The 13,135-nt window shown below is 54.3% G+C and overlaps 1 protein-coding gene across 2 annotated transcripts in view; it reads right to left on the bottom strand.

Moving 5' to 3' along the window:
* Positions 1-886: 886 nt before the first annotated feature.
* The window catches only part of DPYSL3 (dihydropyrimidinase like 3), a 44,236-nt gene continuing 31,987 nt past the window's right edge, over positions 887-13,135 (bottom strand). For both annotated transcript variants that reach the window (XM_072872259.1, XM_072872261.1), the window contains exons 7-14: positions 12,028-12,096; positions 8,789-8,909; positions 7,138-7,294; positions 4,142-4,283; positions 3,623-3,793; positions 2,836-3,015; positions 2,042-2,204; positions 887-1,572 (exon numbers count right to left, since the gene is read on the bottom strand). In XM_072872259.1, coding sequence (XP_072728360.1) covers positions 1,484-1,572; positions 2,042-2,204; positions 2,836-3,015; positions 3,623-3,793; positions 4,142-4,283; positions 7,138-7,294; positions 8,789-8,909; positions 12,028-12,096 — 1,092 coding nt within the window. In that variant the 3' untranslated portion in view covers positions 887-1,483. The remainder of the gene's footprint in view (positions 1,573-2,041; positions 2,205-2,835; positions 3,016-3,622; positions 3,794-4,141; positions 4,284-7,137; positions 7,295-8,788; positions 8,910-12,027; positions 12,097-13,135) is intronic.

The following is a 13,135-nucleotide window of genomic DNA, read 5'->3' as shown; positions in this document are numbered from 1 at the left end:
ACCATGTGTCCTTTCCCCTCTTCCTCTGTAAACAGAGGCACAATCTCAGCTTAATCACTACCAGGCAACAGGGAAAAATCTTTAATTACTTGATAGCAGAACTTCACAAAACTTCTAAGTATGAACAGCCTTCCCCACCCCTGGCACAACTATTCTGGCATGGCCCCTTAAGGACTGCTGCATGGACAACTTGTCCTGTCTGAATTGCAGGCATGTAAAAATAAATATTTCAAGGTCAAATACTTAAGGAAGAAAAAAAAAAAAGTGTATTTATTTAGCACAGCCTAAATTGACACTTAATTTTTGTAATATTTACAAAACAGTCAAGGGGGTTTTTTGCGTGCTTTGCCAGCTTTAGAAGGCTGTGACCCTCGGTTTGATAAACACCGCTTTAGGGAAGGGGAGCATTAACTCACAGGTGCCCACAGAAAACAGCCTCCAAGCCAGGCCCAGCTGGGAAGACCCGAACACCGTGCCCAGGCAGCGCCGTGCGGAGCTGGTCTCTGTCACCACGGATGACAGGCGCAGCTCTCGCCAGGCGTTAACAGCCTGCGATGGCCAGGTCAAGCTGCAGCCAGGGACCAGACGGACAAACCGAGCAGGCTTTTACAAACACTTGCAACACGCCGTTTTGTCGATACCTTCGCTTTTGCCCGAGAAGCTACACCGATACCCTGACACTCCAGCAGCGAGCACCGCACAGTTTCATCTGACAGCCTGTCCCAACTGTAGCTCCTGCAGCGCAGGCACAGCCCAGAGCCCCTCCCGGAGGCCTGCTGCCCAGCTCGCCCGCGGGCACAGCTTCGCACCACCCCTGCCCAGCGGCAGCAGCCCGAGGAAGAAAAAAGCCAACCAGCAACACGAGTTGTTTGAAGGAACAACTTTTTTTTTTTAATAAAGTGTACAAAGTAGTAAAACTCCTTACATGAGGTGCTGTGACAGCTGTTACAGAGATGATTCAGGCTCCCCCATGGGCCTCGTGGTGAAACGCTGATGAGCGTTGGGTGGAGACGAAGGACATGAACATGACACAGACCCACCTGCCCCTACCAGCTCCCCTGAACCTGCCCTCCCTGTCCCACACCACGCCTCCGGCCGGCCCCCACCACTTCACCTGCCTGGCCGGTTCGCCCATGCCAGGTCGTTCCCGCTGTCCCACACGGCAGCATCCCACACGCGTTCAACACCAATAACACACTGAACCGAGCAACCTGTCTGAGCGGCATGCATACAGAAAGCAAGAGTAAAAACACAATCCGACTGAACCCACAACAACAACAACAACAGAATTTTAAGGCTATGCATAAAACAAAATGAAGCAATATCTTTAAAGCTAGGTAGCAAGTAGCATTTGTGAAACATAAGGCTTGAGGCTTATTGATTCTTCAGAACAGGTTTATTTGCTTTTCCTTCTTAAACACCAACGTACCACTTTTTTTCCTTCGCTTGAACAGGGATTTTGTTTCCTTCTCAGCAGGGACATTTAACTCAGGGAGGTTATGTTGGAGCGGCCTCCCGGGGGCGCAACGATGCGCTTGCTCGCTGAGCGAACGCCTTCATCAATCTGGGTACCTGGGAGAGGACAAGAAAGCACAAAGGGAAGGGGGAAAGCGAAGTTAAGAGCATTTTCTTCACAGGACTGAGCAGTCAGGCAGCCTAGGGTCTTGCCAAAGGGCCTCCCGAGGCTGTCTACAGCAACGTGCTCCAACTCCAGTAACGACCCCGAGAGCAGCAGTGGCTTGAACGCCTCTGTAGACGCTCCTCCGTGAACAGACCCACACAGCAAGAGCAGGGTCTGATGCTGTGCTGGCACCTCCATGGCCACAGTCTGCCTTGTTTCTACTGCAAGGTGCAGCCGGTTAGAGGGCCAGCTCCGGCCGTGTCCTTTAAGGGACACACAAGGTCTCGCCCTGCCATACTCCACTCTTGTGCTCAGCTTGCCCCAGGCCATCTCCCAGCTGCCCCCCACCCCAGGACAGGGGCTGGGACAGCGTGGCCAGTGGCTCTGTGCTCTCCCAGCCCAGCCGCCGCATGTATTCACCTGACAGGCTAAATCCAGACTGATGGAGGTTCCTGACGGGGGGTGTCTGCCGTGTGGGGGACCCCCTGGTTGACCCCGCAGGGGTGCCCCCCTTGGGGGTGGTGGTCAGGTCAAACACGGGTCCGTCATACATGCCCCGGGGCACGGCATGCATCTCTGCCATCTGTCACCGGAGAGAAGAGGACAGTGACACTTCTCTGCTCCCAGGGAGCATCCTGCCACGGCAGCACCATGCTCCAGCGATCCTTGGCTCCCCAGTCCCACTGCAGAGGCAATTCACGCTGCCAGCCCTGCGCCCCTCCGTCCTGCACGCCTGAGACCTCCCTGCAGCGCTGAGGCCTGGCGCATCCCCACCGCCCAGCTCCTATGTGACGGCCTCCCTTCAGTCCCACCCTGCAATGTGTGCAGGGCCCGGTGCAACAGGCAATCCCCCAGCACGGGTTTATGCTGCATGGATGGAGAAGCAGAAGGCCATTTTGCCCAGTCTCTTTGTTTTTAACTCAGCACTTCCCTCCAGACTCCTGCGGCAGCAGGACAGCAACAAGGGCAGGCATCACCCACTGCTGACCCAGCCGAGCATCTGCCTCCAGTGGTGGCACACCATCAACACTAAGGTCAACGCTCTCTACCCAGGCATTAACTATCCCAACTGTAGGTTCAAAATATACCAGCTTGCAGCACTGTTTCCCGGGTCCAGCAAGAACAGCAGAGGAAAACCAATCAGTGATTAGGGAAAAGGGCAATTTGGGCTAACAGCGTCTCAACTCTTTCTCCTGGCATCCTTGTCTCCTCACCTTCCTCCTGGCTTTGATGCGCTTGTAGACATAGTCAGGGAAAGGGCTGCTGGGCAGGAAGCGTCCAGTCCCCTGGGTCACATGCAGGTTGCCATCCTCCAGCATGATCTTCCCCTGGCATATGACAACCAGCGGGGCCCCACGAAGCTCCATCCCTTCAAAGATGTTGTATTCAGCCACCTGCAGCAACCAGGGGATGATGGTCAGGAGGGACATAGCACTGCCTGCCCACTCAGGGCTGTTTAGTTCCCACACCTCGCTGCTGAAGTCACCAGTGCAGGGAGAGGACACCTGTAACAGCCCTGCCCGCCCCAGAGGCCTCCTTTAGTTCACTAGTCCATCACACTAAGAACCCACCAGAGCTCCCAACATGAACCAGGACCTGCTGCTTCGGGGCTTGGTGTGAGCAAGGACTCCAACAACAGAGGAGGGCAGGACCTAGGCTTGAGGTAAGGCATGAACAAAGCATGCTGGCAAAGCCAGGAAAAAATTGTACCTGGAACAGGAACCCAGATAAGGAGAAACGCATGTCCTTACACCTGCGTGGGCCGGGCTCAGGAGAAGAGCAGCACAGCAGGGTGAGAAAAGCCCTGTGTGCAGAGCCCAGGGCTCACAGACATCCCACCCCACAGTCACAGCTGGCATCGCCCAGAGCCTGGACTCAGTCCCTCCTCCTCAGAGCCCAGCACGGCAGGGCAGCGCCAAGCTGCCAGCAGCCAGGTAGCCTTTATACAGTGCTACTCGCACCCCAGCCTCCAGCATTCCCAGAGACGAGCAGAGGGCTTACAGATTGATGGGTTTTTGCTGTGACGATCTTCACTGCATCAGGATCCCATATAACCAGATCACTGTCCGAGCCCACTGCTATTCTCCCTTTCCGTGGGTACAGGTTGAAGATTTTTGCAGCATTAGTGCTCGTCACAGCCACAAACTGGTTTTCATCCATCTTTCCTGTAGCCTGCTCAGACACAAAGAGAATTAAGTGCTCTTTTGGGGAAAGGGAGAGTAAGAGCCCCAGGACGCACCAGACTCACTCCCACACAAGCCACTGGCTGGCTGGGCCCAGACCACTGCGGCTGATCTTACTATTGGTGCCAGACAGACCGAAAACTGGGGGCATAGTCACAGCTCCTGGCTGTTCACCCTGAACCCGCAACAGCTGCCTCTCCTGCTCTGGCTTGTTTTGCCTCCCAAAGCCAGAGAGGAGACAGGCAGCTGGGTGCCCAGCTCTGCGGGAGCGAGAACACGAGTGTCCGAGGTGCCTGTCAACCCTGCCCGCTCACCCCCTCCCTGGCGTGACTCTTACCACTGCCTTGTCCCAGATGACAGACATTCGTTCCTCTATGCCATTGGTCCCTTCTGGGATCGCCGTGAAGTTGTCTTTTCCAATTGCTTTCTGTGCGGTGCTGAATGTACAGTGGGCGCTTCCCGAAACCTGCAAGTCACCACTGCGGGGTGGCAGTAACGAAAGCCTCATCAGCCGTTTTGCGGTCAGACAACAGCAGGGACGTGAGGGACATGGATCTCCTCCGGACACGGGCAGCCCCTGGCTCAGATCTGTTTTAGTCTACACCCCCGTTTCTACAGCCCCTCAGTCTGAAGAATTCCACCTGGCTCAGTCCCTGCTGTGGCCGCATCACCTGGGGGCACGGGGGCAAGAGAGCTCTGCCACGCCGTGCTGCCTGCCTGGGGCACGGCAGCGTCCTGCACACAAGAGGAGTCAACAGCTCAGCTCCTGGGGAAAACACCCTGGGGAACAGGGTGGCCTTTGTGTCAAGCCAAAAGATGTCCTTTCATATGAGACTCCAACATTTGCACTAACACAAAGGGAAAAGGCATCTCAGGTCTGCTTGGGAGAGCAGCCTTTCTGCCACACGGGGAGGAAGAGGCCTCTCCACCTGAGGACAGTCCCCCACAGCCAGCCCTTTCGTTGTGTACTGCCAGCTCCTGCACCCCGAGGGGCAAGCGCAGCCCTCCCCTGCCCCACGGGAAGCCTGCTGCAGGCAGGCGTCACCCCTGTCTCTGGGAGACGGGGTGCGGCTGCAGGAGTGGGCTTACGTGGGGCTGAGCCTGTGGGCTGCCCACTGCTTGCACTGCCAACCTTCCCCAGTGAGGAGAGCACCTCAGCCTGGCTCCAGGGCTCTGGCCCGAGACGTTTCATCCGGCAGGAGCTCGCTGAAGACTCCTCTCAGCCCTGCATGGACACTCGCAGCATCAGCTGCAGCAGGAGAAGCAGCCAGCAGCGCAGACCAAGAAGGGGCGCTTGCAAGTGCAGGCTGGCTCAAGCTGCTGCCTCTGGCCCAAGCTACAGCATCTCTGCCGCATCACTGCCACAAAAGCAAACACCCCCCACAGCCACATGTAAATCTGATGGTGGGATGAAGACAGTCAGGACTCCCCAGAAGCAGCTCTCTCCAGGAGGCCCAGAAAAGCTTCACTGCGGCACTCTACAGCAGCTGCTGCCCAGTGCTGTTATCCAGACCCCTCTGCCCAGAAAGGGTCACCGGTCGGATGAGATGCCCTGACCCATCCTGTTCCTGACAACGATGGCAGAGGGCAGGAACGGGCAGAGCCAGCGAGCTGCCGACAGGCAGGGCAGGGCGAGGAGCTGCCCATGGCTCCCTGGAAGTCACCTAGCTGCCGCTGGGTCCTCGGGGAGCAGGGGACAGGAAGCAGTTGGAAAGTCATCGCTGCTGGGCAAAAGGAGGCAGACCAACTCATGCCAGCTCCCGGCGCTGCCCGTGTGAGGCAAGTGGCCTCAAGCCCCTGGCTCCCAGACCGGCTGCGCCTGAACCCAGGATGGCGTGGACACAACGGCTCTGCTCGGGGCTGCGAATCAGCCCTAATCCACTGGTAATCTCCATCTTCCTCTGATAATTTCTGCCATATGTCTAACTGACTGCACAGCCAGAGACCCAGGCTGATGACACAACATGCTTCCTAATCTCCACCAGATTTGTCCCAGTGGAAGAAAACAAGCCGTCCAGCCCAGCTGGAGCCTCGCAGCCTCTCCTCCTGCTGAAGCCTCACAGAAAATGGCACAGGAAACGTGTCAGGGCAGATGCCTGTGGGCTGCAGGGACTCAGAAGTGCTCTTGCCTCTCCTTTGAGGTCTGTGGTAAATTTGAAGTGGAAGGGAAGGATTAGAAAGCCAGTTCAGGAGCTGGGCTCACTTCTCCCTGCCAGCCCTTAAGACCTGCACCTATTTCATACATCCAGACTGAGCAGAGGCACATCTTGCTCATTGACCACAGCAAAATCCAGCGTGAGCTGCATATTCAGACCCGAAATGCACCAGTGTCTCTCTTAGGCCAGCCATGGCAACTCTACCCTGGCACAACCCAGGTTTATCCTAACGCGCCCCTCTGCCGAGACACCTCTTACTGACCAGTCATCCCTTGCTCATCTAGTCAGAGATGTTTCCAGCATTACATCAAAGGTCATTTCCATTTACAACCCCCTCAGCGTCAGTCGTCCCTGGCTAACACAGACCAGCCACCACGCGCACAGTTCAGCGTGCAAACACAGGGCGAGAGGGGCGTGCGATTCACGCGTGGCACGTGGACAGGGCCAGCAACAAGCTCTCCGTCCCTAGCTGCTACGCGTGCCTTACCAGTGAGACGATGGAGTGTAACTGTGAAAGGTCAAAGCAAATTGCTGAAGTGCTTTTATTGTTTGCACTCTATTTTCAACAAATCCCTTCCCCACCCCCTTGCCTTCAGGGTGAAAAAATGACCTACCATCCCTGTCAGATGTGCGCGAGCTGCCCTTAAAGGCCTCGTGCACTCTGCAGGCTGTACTGCTGCTAACCTGTACAGGCACGAGAAAAAGTCTGCTTTGTGTTCAACGGGTGGGCCCCCAGCAGCCTGCGACACCTGTAACCCCCCCACCTTCTCCTGCACCGTCGCAACCCAGGCAGCCATTCCCCACCCTGCACGTGCAGAAGGGCTTCTCCAGCTTGGCGAATGCTTTTGTTGACAAGTCTGTGTTAGGTGGTCCTCATTTCTTTTCCTTCTTCAGGGCATTTAAAATGGTTCATGACTACTTGCCCTAGTATTTTTCTCATTACTGATGTTAAGCTTATGGTGCCTCCCCTGTCCTCCCTCCGCTCTCAGGGACAAGCCACCACGGCTCTGAGTCAGAGCCATTTCATCAGTCAGCTCATTAAATACCTACAGTGAAGTGGTTCAGTTTGGACTAATGTCTATGCTGCCCAGGTACTCCCTAATCTCTTCCTTCCCTATTTGAGGCCAGAGTCTGCTTCTTCCCACTAGCAGCATCGCCCAACAGAGCTGTCACGCACCTGGCCAGGAGAGAGTTGATGTAGTCAGGGGTTGTTGGGTCTGGGCTCAGAGGCGGAGAGACCACAAATGCCGCAGCCTTGGCCCAGTTCTTGCTCCAGTAGTGTGTCCCATCGGTCCCCAGACTGGCTGTGATCGGCTCACCAAACACCACATTGCCTGGAAAGGGGGACAGAAAGGATGCTGTTTTGGTGGAGCCTGGAGGCATTCTCTGTTCCACAGCATTACCAACAGCCTGCCATGCTCAGAGGACACCCAGACCCATGTCGGGCTGTCCCATGCTGCCTGCTTGGACCTCAGGTGCTGGGGCACGCAGGAGGGACAGCAAAGCCCACTCGCCCTGCCCGCCATCACTGTAAGGCCCTCCTGCTCAAGGGCACAGATCCTGCTGGTGCAGCAAGCCTGGTGGGAGCACGGCGCAGGAAGGCACAGCCGCAGAGCTGTGTTCCCCAAAAGACACCACAGAGAGACAAACAAAGCTGGCAACATGGCCTCCTGCCCCAGCAGACGGCTGCTTCCCAGCCTGCCCTGCCCTGGCCACGCTCCTGGGAAGCAAGACCCCCGGTCCCCTCCTGCAAGCACTGGTGTCCCCACGCTGTAGTGGGGGGCATTTCAATCCGCTGACTTTCAGCCCAAGAGCGACAGCCATGCCTCAGAGCTCACCGGCAGCGCAGGCGCGCCTGGCAGGGGTCAGGCAATTTGATAAGAAATGACAGCCCACAACGGGGCAGGCAGACCACAACGCAGCCTGACACTGAACGCACACTGGGCCGATGACCAAGCCTCTCACAGTGTCCTTCATCGTCATCTCCTGTGCATTCTACCTCCTTTATCCCTCGTAAATATTTACCATGTGCCACCAAAGAGCTGGCAGGCTCATCCCGTTCCACACTCGCCTTCTGGTGCCTGGCTCCAGGGACAGGCCAGGGGAGAGGGCAGCAGCTAGTGACCAAGGCCTTTTTGCGGAGCAGGGCTTGTCATGCTGATAAACTAGGATGGGGACTGAGAAATTGTGCTTTTCTTTCCAAACACGCTCTACAGCCTGGGTGAGTGCTTCTGGTAGACACTCGTCGTTATGTCCCACAGTTACCAACTCCACCAAGACCCTCTCTACAAATGCATTTTCTACATTTCCCTCCCTGCCTTTTTATAAAGGCTCACTGAACACGGCTGTGGACGTGCACGCATGCGTGTGGGGAGTCCCTGTGCTCCACCACCAGTGACAAATGGAGCCCCCCAGCCACCTAGGCACCCCCGAGGGGCCAGCACTTCAAAGGGAGGCCAGGGCTATATGCAGCAGCTCAAACCACTTGCACATGGATCAGACAAGTCTCCTCAGAGAGCCCTTCACAGCCGCAGACTAACTTTGGTGTTTAAAGCACTGCTCCTACCTGTGACCCACATGTTGATGTTACCTGATGTGACAACAGGAGGTGGCTCCACGTGGCCTGGTGCAGTGTCCCTGTGCCCTTCACAAGTCAAGTAAATCCCTGAACTAACTGCTCCCCAGCAGAAGGGGAAGCACTGGACTGCACTCGAGGCACAGTGGTGGTCTTGGCAAAACAACCATGAGGACACGGGGACCACGGAATCCAGCTGTCCAGGACCCCAGCGGCAAGAGCAAGGCTGTGTGCAGCAGCAGCTGCCACTCACCTTTTTTTCTGGCTTGCGAGATGAGGTCAGCAGCACTTTTGCTCATCACTTTAGTCACGTAGAGAGGACAGTTGGTCTGGCTGGCAATAGTGATGGCCCGGAAGACAGCTTCTGCTTCCAGCTGGAAGAGAGAATGGCGCATGGCTGCAGAGGAGCACTGGGCGGGCAGGGAAGAGCCCCTGCTCCTCTTGGCACGCCACGGATTGCTGCCGACACCCTGGGCCCTCACTTTTACCCTTGACTCCCCGAGGGCAGGTTAATCAGGGAGATGGGGAAGGTTCAGTCCCGCTAGGGCCCGGCCCAACCCGCAGGCTACAGCCACATGGTGCTCAGCAGGGGAGCGCTGCCTGGACCGTGCTGGGGGCCAGCGCAGAGCTGCATCTGCTGGTTTTTTCCACTGCCTGGTTCCAGCTCTCCCAATAGCCAGGGAGGGACTGCTGCCCACGCCTGACAGCACGGCTCACAGGCTGATGCCAGACAGCGAAAGGGTCTGCCCCGTCAGACCACTCACTGCTCCAGGCTCTCCTGCAGCTGCGTTTGGTTTAACCAAACATCACTGACATGGTTTAACCCCAGCCGGCAACTAAGCACCACACAGCTGCTCGCTCACTTCCCCCCGGTGGGATGGGGGAGAGAATTGGAAGGGTAAAAGTGAGAAAACTCGTGGGTTGAGATAAAGACAGCTTAATAGGGAAAGCAAAAGCTGTGCATGCAAGCAAAGCAAAACAATGAACTCATTCACTGCTTCCCATTGTTGTTCAGCCATCTCCAGGAAAGCAGGGCTCCATCACACCTAACGGTGACTTGGGAAGACAAATGCCATAACCCTGAATGTTCCCCCTTTTCTTCTTCTTCCCCCAGCTCTATATGCTGAGCATGACGCCATACGGTGTGGGCTATCCCTTTGGTCAGTTGGGGTCAGCTGTCCCAGCCATGTCCCCTCCCAACTCCTTGTGCCCCCCCAGCCCACTCGCTGGTGGGGCGGTGTGAGCAGCAGAAAAGGCCTCGACTCTGTGTAAGCACTGCTCAGCAGGAACGAAAACATCCCTGAATCATCAGCACCGTTTCCAGCACAAATCCAAAACACAGCCCCATGCAGGCTACTGTGAAGAAAATTAGCTCTACCCCAGCCAAAACCAGCACAGTCACCCTGCTGGGGCTGGGGTGCAACGAGCAATGCGCTGGCCGGCTGTTCGCATCAGGGTCTGGCTGCCCTGCGATGCAGCTGCTGCTCGTCCCAGCCTGCTGACACCCGCCCCGTGTTTCACTGTCCTGCTGTTAGCGGAGGGTGGATTTCCATCACGAGGGATATCTTTGGACTATTACATCAGCCCGTCCCCAGCCTCAGCTCAACCCCAGAGTTTCTCCGAGTGTTTGCTCTACAGTTTGGCTTCAAGCTTCGGCATGAGAAAGTTCAAAACAGAAGCCTTAAAAAGACAATGTAGCAATCGGCTAGCTCCCGCGGGAGGCCAGGACTGCCAGCTGCAGGGAATGCAGTAACTGCCTGCGGGCCAGGCAGCTGGCCGTGCAAGCGTAACTCTCCCAGCAGCAGGAGCAGCAGACCACTGCACCCAGACACACACGCACCCGTACACCTCTTGTACTTCTGCAGGCCTATTTGCTGCACAGTGAAAAGAGGTTTCTCTCTTCTGCTTAAAGATTCTTTAAACAGAAATTTAAACAAGAAAATATTTTTATCAGCACACTTATGGACTTGAGTATGGGGTTTAACATGTGGACAGGAGCAAACAGAGCCATCACTGAATACCCTTCACAGCAGGTTACAATCTGGAGCAGCACCATCCTGCCCTACCAAATCACCACCATCACCTGATAGAAGACCATGTCTTTAACCCCCACTGAGGTCCCTCCAGGACAGAGCAGACCCACAGAGCTATGGACCACCCTCCCAATGCTTTGCCATCAACCTGCAGGCTTTATGGGGGATAGCAGGGTCATTTGTGCTCTACCTAACGTTTTCCCAGGTAGAGGATGTTCTCTTTATTTTCAAAGGCAACGAGATCTGGATTTGGCTGAACAGATGGTATCTAGAGCCTTCTTGCACTGTTCTCAGCTGCCTTATGCTTTAATGGCATTTCAAGATCAAACACTCAGCAATGTTTTACTGGCTTTGGACGAGAAGAACCGCAGTGCTGTCTTACGATAATAGGACAGTTCTCAAATCCTGGCACAACCACAGCATCCCGTAATCACGGGTTAGCTTGCCAACTTGTGGCAATGGGTCTAGAGCCATAAAAAATAAATGGCGGTTTACACACAGAGGGACTCTGATCTACTCTATTTGACATTGAGTCTCTTCCCTGTATAGGAAAATGCTTTACAGTCTCATACTTCGAATAAGCACTGTATTACGCTAGGCTATATACGTTGTTACCAGCCATAACACAGTCAACTTCTTACACTTGTAATTTAAGCCAACTGATTTTACTTCCAGCAGATCCTGAAGTACAAATCTGTCCCTGTGCTCCCCTGCTCAGCTTTGCTATTGTACCAAATTCCTATTGTTTTCTTCTTTCACATGCTGTGGAAAGTTAAAAGCCCCTCTCAGCAGGGAGCTATTTCAAGAAAACCTAAAATTAGACTCAACTCAGATTAATGGACCAAACAGAAGAATACCCTGTGAGCTAAAATTAGAAGTAATCTAATTAGTGTCTTGATAATGATTTGTAACCAGGAAATTCCCCCTCTCCTTCCCTCCCACTCCTTCCACCAATGGCTTTGTTCGTCTGATTTTGAAATGCACTTTAGACCCTAAGCAGAGATTAAGTAGGAAGAGGCTGGAATGTGTCTGCACTCAGACAGACGTGAACCGTGAATTTTCAGAGGAACCAAAACTTGCCATTTGATTCTTCTCAGGCCTCTTACGCTCGTGGAGTCACTTATACAAGACAAATGCCCCCAAACCAGCCCCAAATGTTGCTACAGCCATACAGATCTTTTTGTTGATTGATTAGTCTCTGGGAGACACAGAAGCCCTTGTCTCTGTGAGGAGACTTGAGCAAGACTGAAAAATGTTTGTCACAAACGCACACCTCGCTCTTTCCTGAGCTGATGATGAACAAAACAGTATTGCCTGTATAAACAGATACCCATAGATGCACCCATAGATGCATACCCCCCCCATGCTTGCTCGGCCCCACTAAATACACTAAACCCTACTGCGACTTGTGGGGAAAGCTCTTCAGTGCAGCAAGGCTGGTACCATCCATTCATCTTACCTCCTCAGGCCTGCTCAGCACGTGGCCCTCAGGACCAGTTATTCCCATCTCCAACATCCTGGTTTGTTCCTAGGACATCGAAAGGACAGAGGACATTACAAGACTGTGAAACTATCAACCACACAGAAAAGAGATCCCTCCTGTGTCAAGCCCTTCCCTCGGGACTGCCACCACCCTATGTCCTGTGGGACCACCATGCACGGTGAGAGGCTGCTGTACCCTCAAGGGATTTGAGAGAGAAAGAGGGAGGATGGGGAAACGGGAGTGCTTGGAGAGAGCACAGACACCGACTGAAACCCCTTCGATGAAACAAGCACAGTGTGGAGGAAAAAAGGGTACAAAACTCCCCAGCTCCATGAACAGCACTTGATGTTTATAGCCCCCTTCCAAGGCCCTCCCTCTCTCCCCTTCTGAAGAGCAAGTAGTCCGAGTAGAAACTATTGAGAAAACAATCATTAAAGCCAATTAAAAAATTCTCCTCCCAAGATTACTCCTGGGTCCCCAGCGCTGTTTAATCATTTGAATATCAGCAATGCTAAATCCTGTCCTGTATCAACTTCTATAGTAGCTGGTGGTGTGAGGTGTTGGTTCCTATATTAACAGTATCCCAAGTATTTTGCTGTTATAAATAAAGACCACGGATAACTGCGTGTGAGTCTGTGCTGCATCTGCTGGCCTGCCTATCTCGCGTCTGTACCCTAGAGATCTCTCTCGTATTCCCCCATTTCACACATCTCCCTCTGACAGAGGTCAAAGGAAACATGCAGGGGGAGTTCATGGTCTGCCCTGACCAAGGCACTCGGGGTTTTTTCCGACCCTCGCACCTTTATCCACGTGCTGTCACTGCACGTTTGCTCCCACCCAACACCTGCCCTTGACTTGCAGAAACCGCGTGCAGTTGCACAACAGGCAACATTTCTCCAAGAGGTGTCGGGCGGCGTGACGTGGATACACAGCAGCAGTAATAGCAAGCCTGTAAGCAAGCAGTTTTATGCGCTTTTTCTTGTGTCTTGTAGAGTATTGAGCATATTATGGACATTAAATAATGCCACCAATCTGCATCAGGACTGTGTAACTCCAGCAGTGATAACAGATGTGTTCACAGCTG

This window comes from Ciconia boyciana, chromosome 9 (assembly GCF_034638445.1).
Source record: "Ciconia boyciana chromosome 9, ASM3463844v1, whole genome shotgun sequence".
Taxonomy (NCBI): Eukaryota; Metazoa; Chordata; class Aves; order Ciconiiformes; family Ciconiidae; genus Ciconia; species Ciconia boyciana.
This window is presented reverse-complemented; position numbering and strand designations above follow the sequence as displayed.